General features: G+C 36.1%; 1 protein-coding gene and 1 pseudogene across 11 annotated transcripts; both read left to right on the top strand.

The window, feature by feature from the left end:
- The first annotated feature begins 399 nt into the window (after positions 1-399).
- On the top strand, positions 400-22681 carry LOC113713627 (sister chromatid cohesion protein PDS5 homolog B-like). 11 transcript variants are annotated; one of them, XR_011822513.1, is made up of 19 exons: positions 400-656; positions 1197-1394; positions 1534-1715; positions 3240-3402; positions 4636-4857; positions 5066-5282; positions 5404-5549; positions 5667-5815; positions 5907-6056; positions 6129-6177; positions 8211-8390; positions 12705-12887; positions 14445-14587; positions 15157-15283; positions 18020-18445; positions 18566-18647; positions 21505-21596; positions 21970-22104; positions 22316-22681. XR_011822513.1 is itself a non-coding variant. In XM_027237388.2 (19 exons), the coding sequence occupies exons 1-19, from the start codon at positions 543-545 to the stop codon at positions 22346-22348; spliced, it is 2946 nt and encodes a 981-aa protein (XP_027093189.1). In that variant the 5' UTR covers positions 400-542; the 3' UTR covers positions 22349-22681. The 11 variants fall into 11 exon arrangements, 6 of the variants coding, with proteins under 6 accessions (XP_027093189.1, XP_027093192.1, XP_027093193.1 ...); XR_003453594.2 differs by having other exon boundaries at positions 18566-18633; positions 21475-21596; positions 21933-22104; XR_003453595.2 differs by having other exon boundaries at positions 18566-18633; positions 21475-21596.
- Positions 22682-23055: 374 nt separating this feature from the next.
- On the top strand, positions 23056-24412 carry LOC113714141 (laccase-2-like; annotated as a pseudogene).
- The last annotated feature ends 59 nt before the right edge of the window (positions 24413-24471 follow it).

Below are 24471 nucleotides of genomic sequence, written 5' to 3' on the forward strand. Positions count from 1 at the left end.
TCCTCCTCTCTTTTCCCTTTTCTTAATTAATCTTTTTGGATTTTAATTTTTTTAATTTTTTTAGAAGAATATATTGTAGCAAAATGATGTATGTTTAGTTTAAAAAAAAGTGATTAAAAAAAGTGTCAAAAATATTCTAAATTTTTCTACCAAAACTTGCAATCCAAATAGTTTTCTTTTTCCTTAGGAGATGTATGAGAACTACAATTGCTAGAATCTCGACTCAATATTGTGGTATTTCATGAAGTGCTTCATAAATCCCTTTGTCTATGCTTGGCCACAAGTCACACTCTGCATTTACTTTTCTTTTCGACAAACCAAATGAGGCCTAGTAGAAATACTAACGTTTTGAGGGGTCAATTGGTTATTTCGTTAATCCACAACTGCCTTTGTCACGTATTCCCCCATTGCGAAGGCGGGAAATATTTCTATCAAATTCAGACACTCCCTCTGCCTCTCCTCTTTCAATGCATAAATTTCTAGGGTTTAATAATTCACACTAAGATTAATCGTCGAAGATCAGAAAACTTGGGAACAGAGCAATGGCTGCAGCCGAGTCTGAGGCCGAGGCGCAACAGCTCATTTCCCGACTTGGCAAACAACTCAAAGCATCCAAAACTTGCCCAAACAAAGACTCCCTTGTCAAATTGCTAAAAGTAATTACCTGTCCTCGAATACTCTTTATTCATTTTAGCTGTTGGGCAGATTGATTTTATTTTATTTTTTGTGGTATATTTTACATTTTGAAGTTAATTATCGCTTTTACGGTTGTGGGTTTCTCTGGGTTTTGTTGCAATTTTATTGAGGCGGTTTCATTTGGGTTAACGTTGTTGTGATTTAAGGGGTAATTAGTTGATTGTATTTAATTTTTTTGCTGTATATTTTACATTTCGAAGTCAATTATCGCTTTTACGGTTGTCGGTTTCTCTGGGTTTTGTTGAATTTTTTTGGGGCGGTTTTATTGGGTGAACTTTGTTGTGATTTAAGGGGTAATTAATTGATTTTAGGTTTCTTAGCTTCTATTTGTTTAGGGAATCATGGGAGAAAGTGAGGGAGATCATGTATAATTCTGGACTCTAGAACACTGCGCTCAACTTAAATTGGTGAAACTCAGTGTGCCTAAAACATGTTTAAGCGTATTTACTTGGGGGATGTGGGTTTTGATGTTTACCCTAATTGAATTGAATTCATTGCAGGAAGCTGTTATTGCTTTGGGAAAATTTAAACAGTTGAAATCACTGAATTCAGTAATACAACCTCTGAGTGATTCTCTTGTTAAGCATGGCATGCTTCAGCACAAGGATAAAGATATTAGAATTTTGGTGGCGACCTGCTTCTGTGAGATTATCCGGGTCTTGGCTCCAGATCCTGGTTTCAGTGATGATGTTTTCAGGGTAACAGTTACATTCCTGTGATTTGTTTACCATGTTCCCTTCACTTGTCTCCATTTTAATTTGTTAAGATCCCATGTATTTTCTTCCCATTTGATGGGAAATCTTTCATATGTTAATGGGCAACTGATTCTCGTTGCAGGATATATTTAAACTTCTTCAAAGCATATTTGCGGAGACTGGTGATTACAAAAGCCCATATTTTTCAAGAAGGGTGAAACTGCTGGAGACAGTTGCTAAGCTGAACTTTTGTGTGCTAATGCTGGATGTTGGATGCGAGGATTTAATTCTCAAAATGTTCAAAATCTTTTTCAGTGCTGTGAGGTTATATTTTCTTGTTTCATCTGTGTTTGCTCATGCCCTTCTTTTACCTGGAATCAGTGAGAACTATGTTGCTCTGCCTTTTGGGATGGGTACGAATTTTATGCTCATAATTTTTGTTTAGGCTTCAACAGTCTGTCGCTAAAGAGTTCATGGAGCACAACCAACTATATTGCACTCACAATACCACAAAGGAAAACAAATAAGTCAATAATTTCTACAAAAAATGACAAAAAAAAAAATATTTAGGCTTGCACACAAAGGTTAGAAAATAAGTTCGGTAAGACATGCTAAGATTGGATTGTGCAGGAATCAGAGAAGCCCCTTCACAAATTAGAAAAATGAAACTAACATGAAACAATCACATAACAAGTTTCGGTACCCTAAACCAAAGTTTTGTTGCTTTTATGGGTTCTGCTTCGAGATTTAAGAATTCCTTACTGAAAGAAGAGTTGGGCCATGAGGGTTGGCTGGATACGATTTCTTAAGGAAAGAATGGCCGGATGAGCTTTCTTAAGGAAAGAAAACTCAAATTGGTAGATAAGATTTAAACTTACTGACGGATACAAAGTGTGCGAGGCTCTTAATAAGCTTGGCAGATTGGGGAAAATGTTACACAACTGCAGACTAAATAAGGTGAGACAGGATTGATGTAAAGAGGGTTTCAAGTATCTGTGCAGAGTATAGCAAACTTGAAGTATGATTCTTGAAGTTGACTAGGAGACTTCAAAAAGAGTGATATCAGCTAGTCTGCATGCAGGAAACGGTTAGAGTAACCGGAATGGTAAAAATTTGAGAAGAGGATACACAGTATGTCATAGGCTATACTGTTTAAATTGATGGATTGTGCTTGTAATCAGGTGATGAAAAGACTTTTACTGGTGTATGATTGTTTACCTACCAAAAAGCTTCAAGGTGCAGTGGAAAAAATAAGATCTGAAGAACTTTTCTGTTACTATTCTTTCTTATCCCATTAGTTTCGTGTCCCAATCAAGGCCCTTTTTTGTGTTAACCAGAAAGAGAAAATCGAAAGTTATGGTGCTGTATTGAACTTGTTGATGCCATAGTTAAGTGCTATAGATTCTTTATAGCTGAAATTATTTTGGAATGTGCACCATTCAGCAGTCTTGAAAAAGGAAACATGTATCTGCTGTCATGTTTAATATATGCTTGAGATAGAGTTAGCTAAGAGAAGCATATGCTTATGGGTTTACCAAAGTGCCTTCACTTGTCATGTTTATATATATATGCTTGAGATAGAGTTAGTTAAGAGAAGCATATGCTTATGAGTTTACCAAAGTGCCTTCGCGAAAGCTTTGGTACTAGAAACCTATTTTTCAAGCTTTCTTATTGTAAAAATTTCCATTGGAAGAATATAATTCTCCAACCTATCATGACAGTTTATCTTTGTTATCATCTAATCACAATTTTGAACACTTACGCATAATATAATTATTTTTTGTTTTTGTAAAGGCTATATCTAATTATTAAGCTATTCTTTGACAATAGTTCAACTATTCCCTGCAGAGAGCAGCATCCTCAGAGTGTGATTAATGCAATGTCCTCTATAATGGCTCGCATTTTGGAAGATAAATTGGAAGAGAAAGATCTTGAGCCACTCATTTTTCAGGAAAAATTTTCTGAGCCACTTTTGGATGTGATTTTACAAAATCTGTTGAAAGAATCAAAGGCAAGTGTTAGCTACAGGCTTTGCTTGTGCAAAATAGCATGATCAATGTGTTGTTGCAGTTTTGCTTTTTATATTTATGGCAATTGATTATATTTAGCACCTAATTTCAGATGATTTTGTTATTTTTTTAGTTGTAGTTGCATGTGAAAATGGATTAAAAAATAGAGGTTTATACCAACATAATATTGGCAGTTATCATATGCTTAGCATGCTTAAAGACATAATGGATATTCTCTGCTTATCCTTGAAAACTGATACCTTTTCTGCTCATGGTTGTTTTACTTAAGCATGAGAGGACTTAAGATGATCATAGATATTATGAGGTCTGGGCACCTGCTGCAGCATATTGAGAACTTTATGAATTACTAATTGAGTCTAATATCTACTCGTGGACGAAAAGAGTAGGTGTATACCTGTATGATACGTGCAAGCTTTTTTATTAAAACATTTTGGGAGGGTTCTTGATGGTTAGACTGTTCAATCAGGTATACTGGAGGTACCTTGTGGGGTTCTTTAGTGGATTATTTCCAAATCTCTGGCATAGAGTTTCTGGATTGTCTCCCTTTTGTCCTCTTCTTTTAAGTTGTCTACTTTTATTCTTTTTAAGGACTTTCCTTTCTTGCAGTTTTAAAGTTCAGCATTTTAGCAGTCTTTGAACATTTTTTCTATTCTATCTTTGACTTTCAAATCAGGACCCTTAGTTTGACATCTCTCCCTTGGTCCAGCCAATGATGATCCTTTTGTGGACATATCAATAGCTATTAATTTGTTGAAACAGTTCTTTTTCAGAGCCATCATTAATTATTAATTAATGAAGAGCTGCTTTACCATGATTCTTCCCTTGCTCTGTGGCTGCTTTGTCATTTGTGATTGAACTTAAAAAATTTTGCTCTTGAAGCATTTGGTGACAAGTAATGTTTAATTGCTAGTTCATTGGCTCATTTGGTGTTTGAATATTAAAGGCTTATTACTAGTCTTATCAGTACTTCAGATACATGGTTAAAAAGGGATTCCTTGCTTTAGTCTTGTTGCAGTTGCTTTTTAAATCAAATGGATAAATTGTCTGATAATTTGACTAATTCTCATGTTTAGCTGTACAAAAGTTACTCAGAAGGTTATTAGATGGTCGTTACAATAACGAGTCACTGTAGAATTTGTTTATTGCAATATTTCCTGTCTTGTAGTATGGATTAATACCTTTTCTCTTTGGTGATTTATTTATGTCTCTTGCAGGGTGGATCTGGTGGCTTTGCTCGGCTTGCTGTTTCTGTCATTCAGAACTGCAATGAAAAGCTTGAACGCTGTATATGTACATTTTTAAGATCTTGTATTTTGAACAGAGAAAGTATTGGGAGTGAACTTAAAGAGTGGTACCATGACATTCTCTATGAAATTTTCCAGAGTGCTCCTCAAATGCTTGTTTCTGTAATCCCTAGCTTAAGCCATGAATTACTTGTGAGTCATTTTCCTTTCTGAGTAGCACCTTTCACTATGCAAATGGGATAGATTTTGCTGGTAACTGGTATCCTACTAGAGATTACTAAGTCATCATATTATGACTGCATCATCTTTCAGAATCATTTACCAATCTGTATATCATGATAATATCTTTTGTCATTCCTCTTGATGCTTTAATTAATCATTTGTGCAATATGATTTGCAGACAGATCAGGTTGATGTCCGGATAAAAGCTCTTAATTTACTTAGAAAATGTTTTTCTTTGCCTGGCCACAAGATTGCTGAGGAGTATCACAACCTTTTCATGGATTTTCTGAATAGATTCACGGATAAGTCTGCTGAAGTAAGGTTATGTGCTCTTTCATGTGGTAAAGCTTTGTATGCTAACAATCCATCTGGGACAGGATCATCACAAATTCTCAGTAAGCTTTGAAAATTTGATTGTTCTGCTGCATTTCATGAACATTGTTCTGCTATCTGAGATAATCTTAAACCTTTTTTTTTGGTCTTTTTTTTTTTTTATACATTCTTTGAAATGAGCAGCAGAGCTGGAGAGTCGACTCTTAGATTTTGACGATAGAGTTCGAATGCAGGCTGTGAGTATTGTGTGTGATGTATCAAGATTACAAATAGGCTCTGTTACTAATGAACTAATAAGTCAAGTGGCTGATAGGCTTCGTGATAAGAAGGTTACATCTATTCCTGCCTTTTCAGTTTCTGTTTAGGGTGGCGATTCTGATTATCAAAGAAAGAAGGAGAATAGAGCTGATGATTTCTTTTTTTTTTTGAAAAAAAAAAAAGAACAGGTATCTGTCAGAAAGAAAGCTTTGCAAAAGTTGCTGGAACTATATCAGGATTATTGTACAAAGTGTGTTGGAGATATCAAGATGCATTTTGAGCAAATACCTTGCAAAATTTTAATGCTTTGTTATGACAAAGACTGCAAGGAGTTCAGGTAAAGTCTATTCCCTCATCAATCTTTGTTAGATAAAAACTCATTGCTGTTTCAATACACATTTTTTTGACTAAATTTTTTTAACTTTCAGGCCACAAAGCCTGGAGTATGTACTAGCAGAAGATCTATTTCCTGTTTCACTTTCAGTGGAGGAAAGAACAAATCACTGGATTTTTTTGTCCTCTCTTTTTACACCATTGCATGTAAAGGCATTGAATGCCATTCTATCACAAAAAAGAAGGTATTGGTCCCAAGTTGCTGGCTTAACCTAATGAAAGAGTATTTTCTCTATTCATGTCTTTTATACTTTCAGGTTACGGAATGCACTGCAAGCTTACCTACATCTCCGGGTCAACGAGGAGGTATGATAGAATATTTAACTTTAAGCTAGCTAATTAGCAGGCTGTTAGTTCCTGTGTCATCCTGCAAAATTCCTTTAGTGGGCCCTCATGACTTGAAGATTAATTACTTTTGAAGCTGTTCTCCTTAATTTTCTTTTCATGGGTTATACGTAAGTTTGTGTGGCGATGAGGTTTATTTACTTTGCCTGGATAATTCTTGTTAATTACTTGATGACAAGCTCTGGATAATTGTTATTATTTACTAGACGACAAGCGATTAGGATTATTTTGCATGTAGAGATGAAGATCTTTCCAGTGGATAAGAGCCTCTTTGAATCTTGAGGTTGTATCTATGAATCTCACTCTGCAAGCAGCCCTCCCCTCGTGCAGGGTTCTCCAACAGACAAATTTCCATATGCATACCAATTTGTGAATGCATCATACTCACAATTTATGGCACTGATTGCACATGAGAATCTGACACTATAGTCAAAATAATAATGCTTTCAAGACTTTGACATTTCTTGTGAAATTTGTGAAAACTTATGCCTCGTTTTGGACATGAGTAGTATTGAATGTATAATCCTCCAGTGTCATAGTTTACTCCAGATTCTAGATTGAAGTATTGTAATTGTGGATTTAAATACTTCATTCCACTGCATATATTACATCTGTAAATCAGATTGACCAATTTTACAAAAGTTATAGATTGCTCAAATTTCCAATGATTTATAAGCAGAGTTAAAGTATATAAGCGCATGACAATGTAATAGTAATGTCAAAAGAGCAATGATTCTAAAACTTTGGAGATTTCAAATGAAGTATGTATGTAGCTAGTGTTTTTGGATATGAATAATAGTGGATACATAACTCCCCTGTGCCGCAGTTCACTCCAGATTCTAGATAGAGGCTACCTAGTTATGAATTTAAGCACTTCAGTCCAGTGTGTTTGTGCACCTATAAAGCAGATCTTACAGATTAATATTACATTGCTGAAATTCCCCATGATTATACTCAGAATTAGAAGTTTTCATTGGAAAATGTTTAATGATAATTTCCTTAGACCAGAAATATGCTTCACCATGTTTAGATTGATATATCATGAGTGTGTGCCTCTTGAAGGATGCAGTTTCAAATGAATTCATCAGTTTTTATTTGTTTGGATCAATGTTTCCATGTGTTAAGTTCATTTTAGTTTAGTGAGTTGGACAATTGGTCATTAATTCAACTACTGAGTGTTGATGTGAGCCTACCAGGTGATGACTTGCTTTGGAGCATACTTATATGAAGCTTAATTTTCTTTAATTCTGCAATTGCAATGTGCTGTGCATGTGATTTTGGTTACAGCTGTTTAAGAAGGGTGTATAGGTATGATTGCAATCCTGGACCACGCATTTTGAAGCCAACATTCAGTATTAGCTCTCCAGATGCTGATGCTAACTTTCAGAATATATTAAAATTCTATTTGAGATTGAATTGCTGATGTTTCTCTTAATTGTTGCTGAAATAGTTTCTCCTTTCCTAAATTGGAACGATATCTTTCAAAAGGCATTAGGAACAGTTGATCAGGGTCCATTAGTAATCTTTAAATAGTTTTAAAATCAATAAACTAAGCTGTAGACCCATTGCTCTTCTCCTGTAGCCGTCGTGTTCCACACTTGTATCTTTAGAGAATTTATTCTCCATCTATTAGTTCGGCTGATTATGAAACAAAATTTGGAAGATGACTAGAAAAAATTGCAAATAGGTTAACAGTAAAAACGTGCAAAAATCAACATAAGAAGAGGACATTATTAGTTGGTATAACTGGTCTGATAATGTTTTACTTTCTTAAATTACAATTGGCACACCAATTACATTTTCTTAATTTGACTACTGCTAATAGCAGTTAGCACTTTTATCCTTTTTTTGGCAAAATGGTACTTGTTTTTACTTCTTTTCTCTATGAATCACAAACATGAGAGCAAGGGTTTTATTGTTTGCACTATATTTTTCATATATCAACCCAATATATTCATTTTCTAATAGTTGTCTAAAATCTTATGCTTTTACAGGAGATAGGCTCTGACGAAATGGAAAGGAATACTAAAGCTCTATTTAAAAAAATGTCAGCTTTGTTTCCTGATCCTGCAGAAGCAGAAGAGTGCTTTTATGAGCTGAATCAAATCAATGATGATGATATTTTCAAAATGCTGGCAGACTTGATAAACGTCGGAGACGCTCTTTCTACTAGAGTAAGTATGTCATCCTTGCCATTGGTTTTCTACTTTGCTTCTACTTGACTCTGTTTAATAGAGATCATGTCCACTTACTCATCCATAGAGCATAAAGTCAGTGCTGTTGTGAGAATGGAGTTTTGTTTTTTAATAGGAGCTTTAGTATTCCAGAACTTGCATTGGCTTAAGAATACTCTGCTATTTTATTTTTCATTGCTATCTTTCCATAAAGTTTAAGAGAATTGGTTATTTGACCATCTTGTCGAATAATTTTTCCATGATTGCTCCTAAATTTAAGTCAGATTTTGTTGCTTTCGGAGTTCTAATTTTTGAAATGATATTTTATTGTAATTGATGTTGGAAAATGCCTTTGATTTGTGTTTTCAGGAATTGTATGAATGATGCAAATGGGTTAAACCATGAGAAAAATCAGGAGATAAGAAAATAGAATTCATTACTATTAAAATGGGATGGAAACATTGCAGACAAGTTTATTGCTGTACAGGATATCTTCTATTTCGAGCATAAATTTGATTCTTACAATACAAAGAGATGATATATCTGCTTAACTATTGCTGCTCAACATTTGCTTATCTTCTTAAGCACTGATCTTGAAACGGCTACTGTTAGCTTCTGAACATTTTTAGTCTTCCATATAACAACTATTACTGGTAGGCAAATGATGAGAGTAGTTAAAATTTTCAACTGGTCCTTATTTTTTTATTTTGTGTTAGCTTGTTTTATTTTTTTGACCTCTTTGTTTGTTTTTGTTCACTTTGTGTTCTGGAGTCTTTTTTTATCAACCTGTTCATTGGAGTAGATGTCAGGTATGGTACATAGCAGATCCGGTACAAATACCAACTGAAATGACATTCTCCTGCCATATGTTGGTTTGTTCCAGTGAAATGAATGGTCTAGGCAGAAAATGAGGATGTCTACACAGATTTCAGATGTTGCATGCTTTGTCTTACATTTACATGCTTTTCTTTTCTGTGACCAATCCTAATTTTGTTTTATTCACTGAAATTAAGAGAAGAGGACTTCCCTGTTGATTTATTACCAGACTTTAAAAGGCTTGAACTATCCAAAATCGAAGCAACATGTTGCAGTTAAAGAGCTTTTCAATAATGTGGCCATTATTTTGCCTGGACGTAGGATTTAATCTGCATTGCAATCATGAACATGGCTACTAATGTTTGTTGTTCTCAGAGCAGATCACTTTTGTCTATTAGCATTTAGAAACATGAATGTATTATTGAACAGTCTCCTGTAGCTAGTAGAGGCAAAACTGCAGTCAAGATTTTTTTGGGGATATATCAAATAGGGTAAAAGTTTATGGTTTTCTGACTTTGAGATAATTAAAGCATGAAACTTTGAAAGACTGCTTATATGCAAGGTCAAAGTCTGTTAGTATGCTGCACCATGATATCCGAGGCTAAGGCCAATCAAGCTGCTACACTTGAATCTGAATGTTTTTCAGTAATGTGTGATTGCTACTCTACAAATTAGTATAAAAGGAAAGAATTAATGTTATACACACTCTGAGTGTAAAGATTTTTTATGCTAATAGGTATAGATGTATGATACATGGACAAAAAGTGAATTTAAAATTTGAACAGTAATGATGTGGTGTTCATCTAAACCTGCTTGTGTAAAAAAATCTTTACACTGACAATGTATAAAAATTAATCCCAAAAAGAAAACAAAGAGAAACAAAAAGGAAGAAAGAGAAAATTGTAGTGGAAAATGTTTTCGTAAAAGAAGCATGCAAAAATAGATTCAAGACTCCTCGAAAAATACTGGCGTACTTTAAAGCAACCAAAGTTCCAAAGCAAACAGCAAACAAGAATATCTTATAGTTAGGATGGCATAGCTTGGCAAAACAAACCCAAAGCCAGCAATCTGCCAAACTCAGCTGAGAAGTTTGGAAGGTTTTATGGGTCTAGTTTGGCTTTGAGTTTAGTTAGGTTGGGTTGCTTATATTGGTTTGTGTTTGTGCCCACTGAATATCCAAGTTTTAAACCAATTCATTTACGCAACACAACAGAATACCATCAGCCCTAAAACGAAATAAATATATAACGTCTCAGCCTTTTCCCTCCTACAGCAGCTTTCCTTCTGTGGCTCTAGTAGCGGCTCTACGGGCATCCAGTCTTTCATTCTGATAGCACTTGAGAGAAACTAGACATACTATGTTCATCTATTGTTATAGATATATTTGACGACGACATTGATTATACAACTTGCTATGCTTCATTGGTATTTGAATGTTCAAGCCTTAGATCTTAAATGTTTTATTTAGATTTGAGCAAAAAATTACCAATGGATTCTTTCTTGGGTTTAAAAAAGCTGTGTAGAATTTGTGAGTTTTTTGCTCAGTGGCAGAGAGAAGATAATGGTGCCCAGATTATACACCCCCATTGTATGTGATTTTGGTGATTTTGCTTCATTGTGACCGCAGATTTGTTATCTATGCCCAAGACGGAGAGTGATTTTGATGTCCTGGAAGGGACGGGCAACTGTCATACTGAGCGACAGTCGAGGGTAAGGTAATTGGAGATGTTAGTTGTATTTTGAGGTTAAGCTGTGGCTGCGAGGTTTTTCTGGTGAAGAAGAAAATAGAAATGTAAAACAAAAAGTTTTGATCATTATTGGCTTTTGTGGGTTCAAATGATCCAAAGATGAGCTGACGCAATGTTAGTCCCCTAACCAGTTGGCCAAGGTGGGTTATGACCCATTTTTCCAAAACCCACTACTGGTCTGCCAAGTACAATTGGATGCACCCTATTGCCATCACAAGGATGGCAGCAGGATTTGCGGAAGAAATACTGGAAAATGTGATTAGTAACAATGTTTTGGAACAAAAAAGCAGCAGCATTATCCATGCAATGAAATAACAAAAAGCAATAAATAGTGTGGGAGGGATGTTTAGTTGTCTAGAAGAAGGGGGGTTCAGGTGGGCGGATCTGTGGGTTATTGTTACTGTTGTAATTGGAGTGCAAGAAAAAGGAGAACCGGACAGTGGGATGGATCTAACCAGTGGGATTCTGCCTGGAAAAAGAATTGGAAGAGCGGGACGAAGAGGAGAGGTATTCAGAGAGAAAAATACAGCATTCAGGTGGCCTTTTTGGGGCAGGGGGACTGTACTGTTTTGGCATTTAAGAAGCTTTTTTCAGTTATCCAATTGAATCTGATTTTTGAATCTTCAACACCCTTGATTGACAATTTAAGCAAATTGTCAGTCAACTTAGATTCTTCAGTGTTTGCTACAACTGCAAAATGGGGTGTAAGCAAATAACAGTCAGTAATGTAAGTGGCAATAACTAAAACAAGCACAATTGTCAAGAGATGTATGTCTCGTATGTTCTTCTTAAATGGTTAGACTTGTATTCACTAAAATGACACAGCATTTTTCTGTGGCCGTAGCAATTGGTTTGATTTATGCTGTCAGGAAAAGCTCTATTCATTAAGGCTTAGCTGTTTTGGAGGTTAAGAACTTCCTGATTTTATGGATTTATCCCCTGTGCTTCATCATATGCTGTGAAAGTTTTGGCAGGCAGATTTGTTCGTAAGAGATTGAGCTTTAATCCAAAAATTGTATTTTTATGAGGTTGACATGAGCTGTAGAAGGCTAATGGCTAAAATCTTTGACATCTAAGTCAACATATACTTCCCATGATCTAAAATTCTGAGTTTGCTGAGCTATTGTCTCTGGCGTTGACATGATAAAGTCCTTACGTAATTGCCTTTCGACTCAGTCAGAGATCATCTTCCCTGTATGCTTGCGTTATGAATTTGATATAAGCTTGACTCTGAATAGAGATGACTTATTATTTTTCATTAAGGATTCTCGCTATGGTTGCAATTCTTTTTTTCTTGTTGTCAAGTAGCTCTCGCCTAAGCAACCTTCCAAGATCCACTTACTTTTCCTCTTTGTGCCATCATACTGAGTGAATTTTGACATGCCTTTCAAAATTTAACAGGATTGAATGGTATTACTATTACATTTAACAGTCATGTTGAGATATCCTTCTATTGGTTTCCATTAAAATAGGGAAGGCGTGTTTACCTTCTGAGAAATTACTCTTGTTTATTCCTGTAAATCAGAAGGGTATAAACAAGAACTGAAAAAGATTGCTACTGCTTGTCGCTTTGTAAGATGTAGCCTAACAGAGATGGATTCTTTGATTTGGCCTTTCAATAGTACTGTTCTTTTTTTTTTTTTTAAAACCCTCAACTTTCTTTCTGCATGTGGTCTGATTTGATATTAAGTATCAAGTTCAGCCTTTTCATCTCTAGTATCGACCTCTTATCTTGTATTTTTTCTTCCAGGATAACCTTCTGAGGAAGATTGGAGACCAGAGTCCACTTTTTGAATTCTTGAGATTGCTGTCATCCAAGTGCTTGTTAAACATATTTAGTTCTAGGCATGTCAGCTATATCTTAGACCATCTTACTTTTGATACGAGCGTTCGCCATACAAAATTGGACTATTCTCCTCTGCTGCTTCTTTCAGTAAGTTGGATTGCTCATTATACAACTTAAGTTGATCTCTTTCTTCTTTATGTAGCTACATAGTGCTGCTCTTATTGCCTTTTTTCTATCTAAAATTTTTGTGGTGTCTCACCGGACATGAACAAGATGCGGAGGTAAAAGATATTAGGTTTTCATCCTTTCCTTCAATCAATTCTCAATCAAGCGCAAATTTGTGATTCAAGCATAAACGATTAAATTCACAGAGTACCACAGTGCCCTTGTCCAAAGAGGGGGAAAAAAGGTTGAGCCAAAAAGGAAAAAGATTGCAGTAGAATTACATTTAGTGTGTGAAAGTACCTATATCTGCCTGTGTTACCACATTGCAAACTTTTAATATCTCCTTATGTGAAACTGGTTGCAGAACCTGTCTTGATTGGTTGAGTATAAGCATGCTTTTGGAAAAAATGACCAGGATCTTGAAACACTAGTGCATTTGTGAGAAGTAAGTTTGGTGTCTGTTTTAAAGCTTAGTGTTTTGACAATTAAATTCTCCTTTAATTGAGAACTTCATAACGATATCAAAGAATGGAATTCTAGTTTAGAAAATAATGCACCTGACAATCCTCCCAATGCAGATATGCCCTACCAACTTGGTGTGTTATACAATGTTTGCAATCTTGTTGCAGCGACAAAGTCTATGTAGTATGCTGTATGGGAATTTTTTTTTCCCATATGAATGCAGAAGGTTTGGCTGTAGCTTTATATGCTTCCAGTTAACTAAGAAACCTTCTACTGAGTTTCCACTCATGTAGAATGATAAAGTAGGAAATATTATCCTGTTCCAATTAAACTTTTTTGTTGAATAAAATTGATGTAGTAAGAGGCAATGTAGAAGCACAAGCAAGACGCTTGAGTTATTGGAAGTAGTCACTCTAATTCTCATCTAGCAAGAAAAGTTTTTGCCTTTTAAGTGAAGTGACAGGCAGTAGATTATTTCTTAATTTTCCAACAATTGGACTAGCGGATGCAGTTTCCAGGGTCTAGAAGAGTTATGACGGTGGCAAATATTTCTTTTACACACTGTTTCAAGATAATTCTCAATAGGTGTTGGAATTACTCAAGCACAAGGAGTGTATCTGCAAGTAAAAAGCCTTGCTATCAGAGAGTTTTTTAATAAGCAGAAATAAGCGTCTGACTTGAATTCATAATTTTAACCACAATAGCCTCAAGATCAGCTACAAGGGAACAAGGGCTCAGATAAATGGGGAATGGATCTAATTGGTGCAGTTGCATGACAATCTCATACTTACTGCAGTCTCTCATTGGGTAAAATAGGGGAATCCTGGAACAGCAGTAGCTATATGGGATGCTTTTTTCATACTATCTTTTGCACATAGCCATGCATGCATAAGAAGTAGATGTATAAACAAAAGATGTAATTTCTATAGATTTGCCACATATACGTATTTTGGTTTATCCTTTGGTTATTAAGGATGGAAAGAAGACCTGTTTTGGTCTGTTCTGCTGGACTCATATAATGAGATTCCAGCAGTATGTCTTATGTACTAAAGTCAAATTTTCGTTTACCTTGTATAGGCTATTATCAGTGCTTTTCCCTCACTTCTTAGAAGTTCTGAAGAGAAGTTCCGGCAATTGTTAGCTGATAAAGATATCCCTTTCAATGAGCAGCTTATTCAGTTTCTAGCAAAAGAAGGATCAAATATTTCTATCAGGCTGAGGTAGGGTTTTCCAGTCTTAATGTCATTGTGCATTTGGTAAGATGTACACTGAGGTATAATGGGTTTTATAGTTATTATCTTCTGTAGTTCACTTTTCATTTGAACTCAAAAAATTTTTTTTCCAGGAAGATAGCTTGTTGAGATGCATATTCTAATAAAATTTGTTAAAAAAATAAAAATAAAACAACGTACTAACTGTTTATTATCGGAGTGCTTCTATTTGTTAAGAGTATTTTTTATTTTTAAACAGGAAGTGTATCTCCATCCATAAATGACATGTGATTATTGGCAAATTTTCTAATGCAAAATTGAGAGAGAGAGAGAGAGAGAGAGAGAGAGAGTCTACATGCATGAGTGTGGGTAAGCTATGCGTATTTGAAAAGCAGTCCTGAATTCCAGTTGAGAATTTTTGTTAATTGGCAGAAAGAAGATGTCCACATACACAAGGCTTATTACGCTTATCTATCTGTCTGTCTATCTTTTGGATGTTTATGTTACTTTAGTCTATTAGTTCTGTGTTGTCCTTTTTGTTAGTATTTTGATTAGTTATATGGAATTTATCCATGTAGTGATTGTTACAATTTTTTGGAGAGGGTGCGCTTGGAAGGGACTCAAGCAGAGGCTAAACTTGCTGTGTCTGCAATTGCAGCTTTAAGTGATTCTTCTGAGCAAGTCATTGTCCCAAATTTGTGTAAGGTTTGTCTATCTCATTTTCTGTATGTTGATGCAGTTTTAAGTCATGTAATCAGCATAGGAACTAAACTAAGGTGATTGACCTGTTTGGCCAAGAATATTCATTGCATAATAAGATATGTAGTTTTGGGGCTTTGTTTCATCAACTAAGCCTAGTTCTCTGCTGTAGTATGATTAGAAGCATGAATTTTGTTAAACATCCAGATCTGATGAAATCTCATGCATTTACTTAATACACGAATAGATGAATTAATGGATAAACTTCATGCATCATGCTTTTGCATTTTTTGTCTTTCATGCATAAATTTTCTCTTAATGACATTGTCAACGTAGGTTTTTTATTTTCTTTTTTTCCTTTTTCCTTTTTATGAGGCAATCTGGTTCTTGTATGCCGTGAACAGGCATCATATGTCAAACAGCATCAAGTTCTGTCGGTTCAAAGTGTTGCAGATAGTATATGCACTTTATCTTGTTGATGCGGTTGTCCTTGAATTTTATGTTTTATGCAACCAAGTTGTTGACTTTTGGCATGATTGCATTGTTGCAGGATATCAACCTCTTTGTTCTTAAAGAGATGATGCTATACTTGATAGTAGTGTTGAAGATGAAAAAAATAATGAAAGAATGAAATTTATGGAGGAATTAACAGGCAGTAAAATGATTTTCAAAATACTAGTATAGTAGATGGGCTTTCTTAATCTACTTCATTTAGTAAGATTATGAGAACTTGTGTTTCTGCTCTCACCTATGGTAGCATCGCGAAAGACAAAACTTTGACCCACTTGGCCTTATTAGGTCTGCTATATATGTGATGATTTTTTAAGTTTTTGTTATGGTAGTGCCTTTCTAGGTCATTCCAGTTGGTATTTGATCAGGCTTCATGTGGTTGCATGACAAGATTAACTGGGCCTCTCAGGGCTTCAATAAGGCAAGTTATTGTGCGAGTAGGGGTCATTGCATTTCGTATTAAGTTAGCATCTTTGTGGTCTTTGTTCAAGGATGGCAATGGGTGCAGGTGACCGCGGGCACCCGCCCCACGGGAGGCTAATGGGGCGGGGGTTGGGTTGGGGGATGGCACCCCCCTTTCTCCCCCCCTCCCCCCTGGGGGTTTAGAAACGAGGCAGGGAAGTGTACCCATGTGCCATCCTCCGCGCTGCCACCCGTTTAAACCCCCCGGCCCGCCACCTGCTTAAAAAAAAATAAATATATAAATATATATGTATATAATTATATATATAATATTTAATTTAATTAATTACAAACTTATGATAATTATATTATTAGTTATATGTATTATATAATGTATATTAGTATATGTAATATAATTGATATTATCAATTATACTAATAATTATATATGTCTACTAATAGAAATATTAATTAGTTATATTAAATTTATTAATACATTTATACTAAATCCCTAATTACACTTAATACAATAACATCTTTTTCTCAAAAAGAAAAGCACAAGCATAATAATGAATTAGTGATTGTATTTGTGCCAAAAGTGAAAACTTGACTACTTTAGTTGTATTTATTTCATCATGTTAGATTGTATTCAAATAACTTTTGTTTGATTGTTTTTATGAGTTTCAATTGTGAAATTACAATGAATATGGTGATGTATTGATATTTTAATACTTGATTATTTGCTAAAATTTAAATATAATAAAATTATATAACAAATTTTATTAGCCCCGCAGGGACACCCGAGGGGGAAGCGGGGGGCGAGGGAGGGTTGCCATCCTTAGTCTTTGTGGGGATTAGCAAGAACTTTCTGGGTGTCAACAAGGAAAGTTGTTAAGCTAGTGCAGAGGGTTGTCCCCCTTTAGTTTAAGCTCCTGACATGACCATTGTGTTAAAAGAAACAGTGTTTGAACTGTTTTATACACTGTTGGGTTTGTATTATGAACACTGTCAGATATATATTAAAGTCAAAAATGGAACTTTTAATACTACCTTAAATTTTGGAAATACATCAGTGAACTTTTAAAGTTTGTTGTCATTATACATCAAGATAAACTCAGGAAAAATTACAGTTTTGGAGTATTAGAACAAACTTTTAAGTTTATTGTTGTCAACATATATTAAGATAAGCTGAGGCGAGAAATCTAAATCTGGCATCTTACTGATTTTTTCATGTGAATGCTTTTTGGAATTTCATGTTAATGGTGGATTAAGGTTTACTAGTGAATGAGTTTCAGTCAGGCCTTCAGAATATTTAATCTTCTGTTTAGTACGCACAAACAGAAGTGATCTTAGTTTTCAAGAACTTTGGGTTCTTTCAGCCGTGGGCTCCACTGAAACTAGATTCAAACTGATTCAGACCCAGATTACTGGCATGGAACAAAATGAGATACCATTTCTAATTTCTTTCTCCACAGAACTTGTCATTGCACTACTGCAATCTTTTATTCTCCTCTACCCCCCCCCCCCCCCCAACAACAAAACAAACAAAATATCTGAAGCATTTTGTGTCTACCATGTCTCCCTATCTGCCTTCCAAATTTGGGGCAAATAATGCTTTTGTCTTAATACTGGGCAATAGTGGGACCCAAACCCATGATGCCTCTGCCATATCTGAATCATCAGGGAAATCATTGGGGCAAGTATTATTAGGAAGTTGACTCGTAATTTTGGAATTCAGACTTCTCAAGTAAATTAATCATGTTCTTCTCATTATTCATCTGCTGTTATACTTACAATAATTATGCATATTTGTCTTGTTCTTATTTGTCAGACTTCTTGTACTATCAAGAAACATAGTGAACAATGTTTAAAGAGTTCTTTGACTACTGATGCCAACAAATCTGCCAATTTGAACTTGACACTATCTAAGAGTGCTGATGCATCAAGAATTTGGATAGAGGGTTTGCAGAAAACGTCGCATCAGGAGGTTCATTCTGCAGGGACTGTTGAAGTGGGCAATGAGTCCTCTGTCGATAACCAGCATGAAATACATGCAAGTGTAATATCTGAATCCATCATGGGTAAAGAACGGGTTGGATCTTCTTGTGACTCTGTAGCAACAAAACCCGCATTGGGCTTGAACGAAGACTTTCCAAGCTGTTTACAAGAGAGGGACATGAATATGACATATAACAGCAATACTGATAAAGTTGCCAAATTGTCAACAGCCAACCACAAGAAAGCTAATTTAGCCAAGGTATGTGTATTATTTAACTCTAAAATGACTAGAAAAAAATTTTTTTGGCCAAGTGCCTGGAAAATTTTGTTCTTTCTACAATTGTTGATTGTCCTACTGTGATTTGTCGGACTACTATAGGAAAACAAAGACAAGGGTGAAGCATCAGATGTTGAGCACCAACAAATGCGAGCTTCAACTCATTATAGGTGAGAACCGGCAGGTGAAGTTGCTCAGTTGTGAAACACTGTCCTGTCTTTATGTAACAGACTTCTCTTGTTCTTTTACTTCTTAATTAAAATGCAGCTAGTCTGGTGAATTTGATACCACCAAATTTAGTAGGCAATCAGGATGAATTGCCTGTTGCTTGTTGGTTTAATACACAAATCAATTCTAACATCCGTTGATTTAAACCAATTAAACATATGATAGCAATAATAATCTATTCGTTGGGACAGAGATCTTAAAACCAAATATCTCCTTTGATTCGAAATTTTAGTTCATGAGTTTGAATTTAACCATTTTGGTTGACCTAAAATGACTTGTTTGACAGAAGCATTGACTTGTTCTGCATTTGCTGAAAATACGAAATATGCCAAGCACTAAACTCAACAAGACACAAAGGAAACATTGAAGCCTAAATCTAACATTGAACACTAAAAAGAACTATTTATGACCTTGGGCCAAAGCTTCTTTTGAATAATGTATATTCAGTCTTGGCCTAAAAACTTCGGTAGTGCACTAGAGGACCATTATTGGTCCTGGTTTGGATTTGGATTGGTCCAGTTCCATTAATGTAAAAAACAATATAAATTTAGCGCTAGACCTGTTCATGAGATCCAACCCATATTTGATTAATAGGTTTCACAAGTAGATTGGTTAGATAAGAACTATTTATGACCTTGGGCCAAAGCTTCTTTTGAATAATGTATATTCAGTCTTGGCCTAAAAACTTCGGTAGTGCACTAGAGGACCATTATTGGTCCTGGTTTGGATTTGGATTGGTCCAGTTCCATTAATGTAAAAAACAATATAAATTTAGCGCTAGACCTGTTCATGAGATCCAACCCATATTTGATTAATAGGTTTCACAAGTAGATTGGTTAGATCTGCTTGTTCCCCTGTGACAAGGAGCATACCTGATTATGTATGTGTGTATTAGTTATTTTATGTTTATTACGCCTTAAAAGTATTTATAACTATTAGCCATTGGATCGCACCTCTAGTATTCTCTACATTTAAATCTGTGAAACTCTATCCCCGTTTCTGGCATTTTGCAACTTCTTCACCTATGCACCACACCCCAGTGCTCTCTCTCTCTCTCTCTCTCTCTCATGCGCAGACAGACATATTCAAAAAGGACAATACACGAAGTGTGTTTCTGTGTGAGTATATAAAAAATTTGCTTATTGTGGGCTCAAGCCAACTTGCTTTAGGTGAGTTGGCCACCAAGCGAAGCATAAGGTGCAGACCTAGCTGCAGGTCTGGGGTTCAAACCTCTGCACCCTGCAGTCAAATCCGAACGGTGTACAGTAGTGCACCCCTTTGGTCCAGAGGTGGAAACCACTCCTTCTAGCCCTCCTTTGCCTAGTTGGGCCCTCCCTTAGACAGGTTAGAGTAGGAGTAGGAGCAGTAGAGTTGACGATTGACCCAAAGGAATAAAAAGCTTATTCCGGGCTCATATTTGCATATCTACTGTGGTTCTAGTAGTGCCTCTCACACAGGAATAGATTAGTAACTTTTGAAATTTTGAGGAACTTTCTTTCCTTATTGACACTTTAACTCACGCATGACTTTATGGAAAATCAGTTCTTGGTTTCCTCATGATCAATAATTCAGTATTTCACTTTTATTTTTTTCCTAATTTTGTTATTGTTTATTTTTCCAGCTTCAGTTTTGGTGTGATGGTCTGTTTGCAGTGAGATCACTTTCCTTCACTATAATGGTGTAGCAAAAATGTTAAAATAATTAAAGTGGATAATAGCCATAGTGACTCTTGATGAATATTAACTGTCAAACTTGAGAATTGAGGCAAGAGTCCGCCTAATGATGGTGCTACATCTAAATATATTGAATCCTTTGAAATGGTTTTGGAGTGAACTATGGATGAATGTGTTCCATCTATCTGGTGATTTATGTGACTCAAAATTTGTGTAATTGTGGTACTAGACTTTTCACATGTGGTGGTTGGCCAGCTTCACTGAACATCTAATACCTCAGTACCATATTTTGGGCATTACATTTCAAGCAATGTGGGTCCAGCAAGGCATCTGCATGTTTTAGGCCAGTAGGAATATGGACTGGATGATGCACATGTCAATCTTTCTGATCTGGATCCTAAAAGATGTCGTGTGGATCTGCCTGCTTATATCTCCATCCGCTTATACGAGCCCTTATTCTGTTAAACTTTAAAGTTAGATCCATTTTCCTTCTGATGGTGAATTAATGAACCAGAAGAATGTTCAATCTTCATACCTCCATTGTTTTCCTCATTGGACTTTATTGATAAAGGGTAGCAAAACTCCACAACTGTTTTGTTTTCTTTCTTTTCCTTTTTAAAAGACAAGTATTGCTAGGATTATACCTGAAACTGAAGATTAAGACATTCCTTTAATATTGTGGACCCAAGCTCTCTTTGCTATTCTCTTGCTCCATCATGTCAGGATGCAGCTGCCTCTTCCCTCAAACCTATTTAGCCTTTCGGGTCATCTTCCTTTTATTTTCAGTTCTTTAATCACATGTATCGGAATACCTGATTCGCAAAATCTTTACATTGTGGGTATCAATCTGAAATTTCCCTTGTATATGTATATGCTTCCACCTTGCTGCAAAGTAATTTTGATATATTTGGCTTTGATTCACAATTGCTTACTAGTATTTTTGGCATTACAACTGTCATGGCTATAGGATGTGTAGCTCGAATAGGTCCTATGAGAGATTATGTCTTTCCATATTATCCTTCATGGTAGATGGTTGCTTTTACCCATATATTTGCGTTCCACTGTCGAAAATATATTATTCTTAACAAGATTTGACATGGATGATTATAGCAATGATGGGGAGAACTCTTCTGTCCACAGCAAAAGGGAAACCTCTGGTGCATGTGACTCTGATTGCGAAGGAAACTCACTCAAGAAGACCAAATTTTTTGCTGAAGAGATTCCTCTGGCTGGTAATCTCTAGATATGTCTTAATTAAAATCACAATAATTCAATTTATCTTGAAAACTTATATAACATGAAAGCATCTTGTATAAAAATCAACACCTGTATCTCTTTTTTGTCAAGCCAATAACTTAACTGTTCGCTCTGTTGGCCATTATTTTGTGGTGCACCTCTACTGCTGCACTGCCTTCTGAACATTACTTATGTTTTAGTGTGCTTTAATACTATTTTCTTCTCTGTGATATATATCGGTCAATGTTCTTGGTCAACGCATGATACTTTTTGGAACTACAGTTTCCATTAGAGAGCAGCTAACAGGTTCTATTAAAAACTAAACATTACAGGGGAAGTTACATTAAGGATTTTGAATAAATTTTGAAGGGTGCAGATAACATATTATGCTGGTGATATGGATACACAGTGTGACATCTCTGACTTCTAGCTGCAGAGAATACTAAGAAGATACGAAGATCAAAAGTTGCGGCATCTAAAGCCATCAATGTGAACAAGGACATGGTAAAGGTTCTTCTGGCTTTTTTCTCTTTGTGCTTGATATGCTTCTAATATCCACAAGCTTCTTAAGATAAAGTTTTATTCCCATAAGTTAGCAATTTCTAATGACCACAGCTTCCATCTAAATAAACAATCTATATTGTTCATTTTTGCGCAACAAACAACTAATCTCTACATCATATTTTGTGATGACTTTTGTGTTGTATCATTTCAGATTGCATGGAGGACTCGAAGACAGAAAGTTTAACCTGGTTAACTGTTCTATTAAAGTTCTTGTCAGTAAATTGTTTGTCTTTGTGCCATATGACATGTTTTAGTGAATTCATACTTTCACTATTAGTGCATATGTGCGACTTTTTCATCTTGTTTATGGAGCTCTGTCACAAATATAGTATCCCTAGGTTGGGATGCTCCTTTGTTATGTATTTCGTGTACAGATGATGCAGATTGTTGGAATTACTGTTGGATTTTAGATTGATGCCCAGTCTGAGGACTGAAAAGTTTTTAGCTGATTGAACAATTAACATTCCTTGTAATTGTTCAGTTAAAATTTTGTTTATCAAGTCCGGCCTTGGAACTCTACCTTGAGTTAAATGACATGTGAACCCTCTAATTCTTTTCAATTTCATGAGGGGTAGCTCTTCTTTTTGGTTTATGGAATGGAAAAGAGTAAGCGGTAAGTGAAATGTGGGCTGGCTAAGATTAAGATTATGTAGTAATACAGAGTAAAGATTATGTAGTAACACAAGGGGGGAAAAAGCCTTTGCATTATTGGGGTATTTTTTAAAAATTGAAAAAATCATCCATCACCACCCCCTTCTTCCTCTCTCCTCCTTCCTTTTCCTCCCTCTTCCTTCCCTCCCATTTTCTCTGCTTGCAAAACCCTCCACCTCCCTTCCAGAAGCCAGTCGCGATCAGAGCTTCTCATTGTGGGATGGGGAGGATTTTCGGGGAATGGGGAGGGGAGGAAGAAGGAGGAGGAGAAAAGAAGAAGGTATTTTTTATATTGTTGAAACTGACACGGTAAACGTCAAACCGTCCGAGACCGGTATTGTTGTTATAACCCCAAGCCGGACCACCAATGTGCTTCTAAAAACCAAGCCAGCTTCTCCAACTGCCACCTTCATCATGGCTGCCGCCTGCCACACCCTACTTTACAGGGCTAGGTACCTTATTCTACTATTGCCAGGATCCTTGAATGCCAAAAACATGCTTCCCATGCAAACAAAACGGTCATAAACCCAACGTTGCCTGCACTACTGAATGCCACTGGCTTTCTTGCAAACTTCACCAGGAAATTCCATAGCTTAGCCACAGCCAAATATCCAGCAAACGTTCCACAGACCATGCAAAAGCGGTTTTTCTTCACCATAGGACTTGGATCGAGTCCTTGCCCTGCTAACAAAACTTGCCACGGACCAAATGGCACAAAATTTGCAGTTTCAGTTAACAATATTTCTTTTGCTCTCCCATCAACAGCTCTTCTGCATTCCTACTTCTTTGGGAAACCAGGTAAATCAAATGGTGTTTTCACTACTGATTTCCCAACCCCAACCCCTAAATCCATTGAACTATACTGGAACACTGCCTAATAATACACCAGTTAGCAATGCAACCCGGACTGTCGGGTTACAATTTAATACGTGTTGAGGTAGTGTTGCAAGACACTAGCATTCTGGGGCCAGAGAGCCATCCTCTTCACCTGCACGGTTTCAACTTCTTCGTTGCTGGGGAGGGGTTTGGAAACTATGATCCAAACAATGACCCTTCCAAATTCAAACTAGTGGATCCAGCTGAAAGGAATGCAGTGGGGGTTCCATCAGGTGGCTGGATCGCCATTCGGCTCTTTACAGACAATCCAGGTACCTTGCATGAAAAACAAGATGCACCTCTTACCAGAAAGAAATATAGTCAACTTTAGACCAGATCAATGGATTTTCAAGTGCTAAAAAAAAAAAACACATTGACATGTGGTCATACTGTTGTTTCTCCGTTGAGCTAACGAACTTGTACTGATTGTTTACCATGACAAACAAACAGGAGTATGGTTTTATGCACTGCCACTTTAATGTGCACAAGAGTTGGGGTTTGCGAATGGCATCATGGATTTGTACCTGCTGTAAATTAATTTAAGTTTCTGAAACAAGTATTGCTGAAGCCTTAAACATGTCTCTTATCAACTATATAGGGTGGACTGGGAACATCTCTATGTCATCTCATCTCTTCATCTTTAGGTCCTATTTCATTGGAGATGAACTATCTTCTCATCTTTAGGTCCTCTTATTAGTATTGCAGTTGAAGCTGCTCGAGAAATTCGAACATTTTATCACTCTGGTTTACGAAGTTCTGCATTAGAGTGACAATACTAAC

This window comes from Coffea arabica, chromosome 10c (assembly GCF_036785885.1).
Source record: "Coffea arabica cultivar ET-39 chromosome 10c, Coffea Arabica ET-39 HiFi, whole genome shotgun sequence".
Taxonomy (NCBI): domain Eukaryota; kingdom Viridiplantae; phylum Streptophyta; class Magnoliopsida; order Gentianales; family Rubiaceae; genus Coffea; species Coffea arabica.